At 64.9% G+C, this 963-nt stretch overlaps 1 protein-coding gene across 1 annotated transcript in view; it reads left to right on the top strand.

Moving 5' to 3' along the window:
* The window catches only part of ILVBL (ilvB acetolactate synthase like), a 28,202-nt gene extending 27,334 nt beyond the window's left edge, over positions 1–868 (top strand). The window contains exon 11 of the mRNA XM_017739065.1: positions 19–868. Coding sequence (XP_017594554.1) covers positions 19–257 — 239 coding nt within the window. The 3' untranslated portion in view covers positions 258–868. The remainder of the gene's footprint in view (positions 1–18) is intronic.
* The last annotated feature ends 95 nt before the right edge of the window (positions 869–963 follow it).

Genomic DNA, 963 nt, shown 5'->3' on the forward strand with positions numbered 1-963 from the left:
TGCCACCTCTGTCCCCAGATTACCGCGCGGTGGCGGTGGCACTGGGGGGCCGAGGCTTCGTCCTGGACAGCGCCGGGGACACCGAGGACACCGAGGACACCGAGGACAGCGCAGGGGACAGCGCAGGGGACAGCGCAGGGGGACAGGGTGTGGCCGTGCTGAGGGCGGCACAGGCCGAGTGCCACCGAGGCCACCCCGTCCTCATCAACGCCCTCCTGGGCCAGAGCGACTTCCGCGAGGGCTCCGTGTCCGTGTGAGCGTCCCCGAGGGTCACCAAGGGTCCCCAAGGGTCACCAGAGTGGCATCAAGGGTCCCCAGGTGGCACCAGAGTGGCATCAAGTGGCACCAAGGGTCACCAAGGGTCACCAGAGTGGCACCAGAGCATTCCCAAGGGTCACCAGGTGTCACCAAGGGTCACCAAGGTGGCACCAAGGTGGCACCAGAGTGGCCCCAAGGGGTGGCAGGGGCCATTTTGGGGACTGTCACTTCACCCCAGGGGACTGTCACCCCTCCAGGGGACACTTGGGGCACTGTCCCCAACCCCAGGGGACACTTTGGGGACACTCTGGGCACTGCCACCCTGCTTGGGCACACTTTGGGGACACTTTGGGCACTTTGGGGACACTTTGGGGACACTTCGGGCGCTGTCACCTCTCTTGGGGACACTTTGGGGACATTCTGGGCACTGCCACCTCCCTTGGGGACACTTTGGGGACCCTTTGGGTGCTGCCACCTCCCTTGGGGACACTTTGGGGACACTTTGGGCACTTTGGGGACATTTTGGGCGCTGCCACCTCCCTTGGGGACACTTTGGGGACACTCTGGGCGCTGCCACCCCCGTGGGAATAAAGAGCTCTGATGTCCCCAAGTGGCGTCCGGTGACATCGATGGGGGGAGGGGCAGCGGGGACTTCCCTCCCCCGGGACCCCAAATTTGGGGAATTTTGGGGGGTTTTCCCTGGAT

Source organism: Corvus brachyrhynchos, unplaced genomic scaffold (genome assembly GCF_000691975.1).
Source record: "Corvus brachyrhynchos isolate BGI_N302 unplaced genomic scaffold, ASM69197v1 scaffold527, whole genome shotgun sequence".
NCBI lineage: Eukaryota > Metazoa > Chordata > Aves > Passeriformes > Corvidae > Corvus > Corvus brachyrhynchos.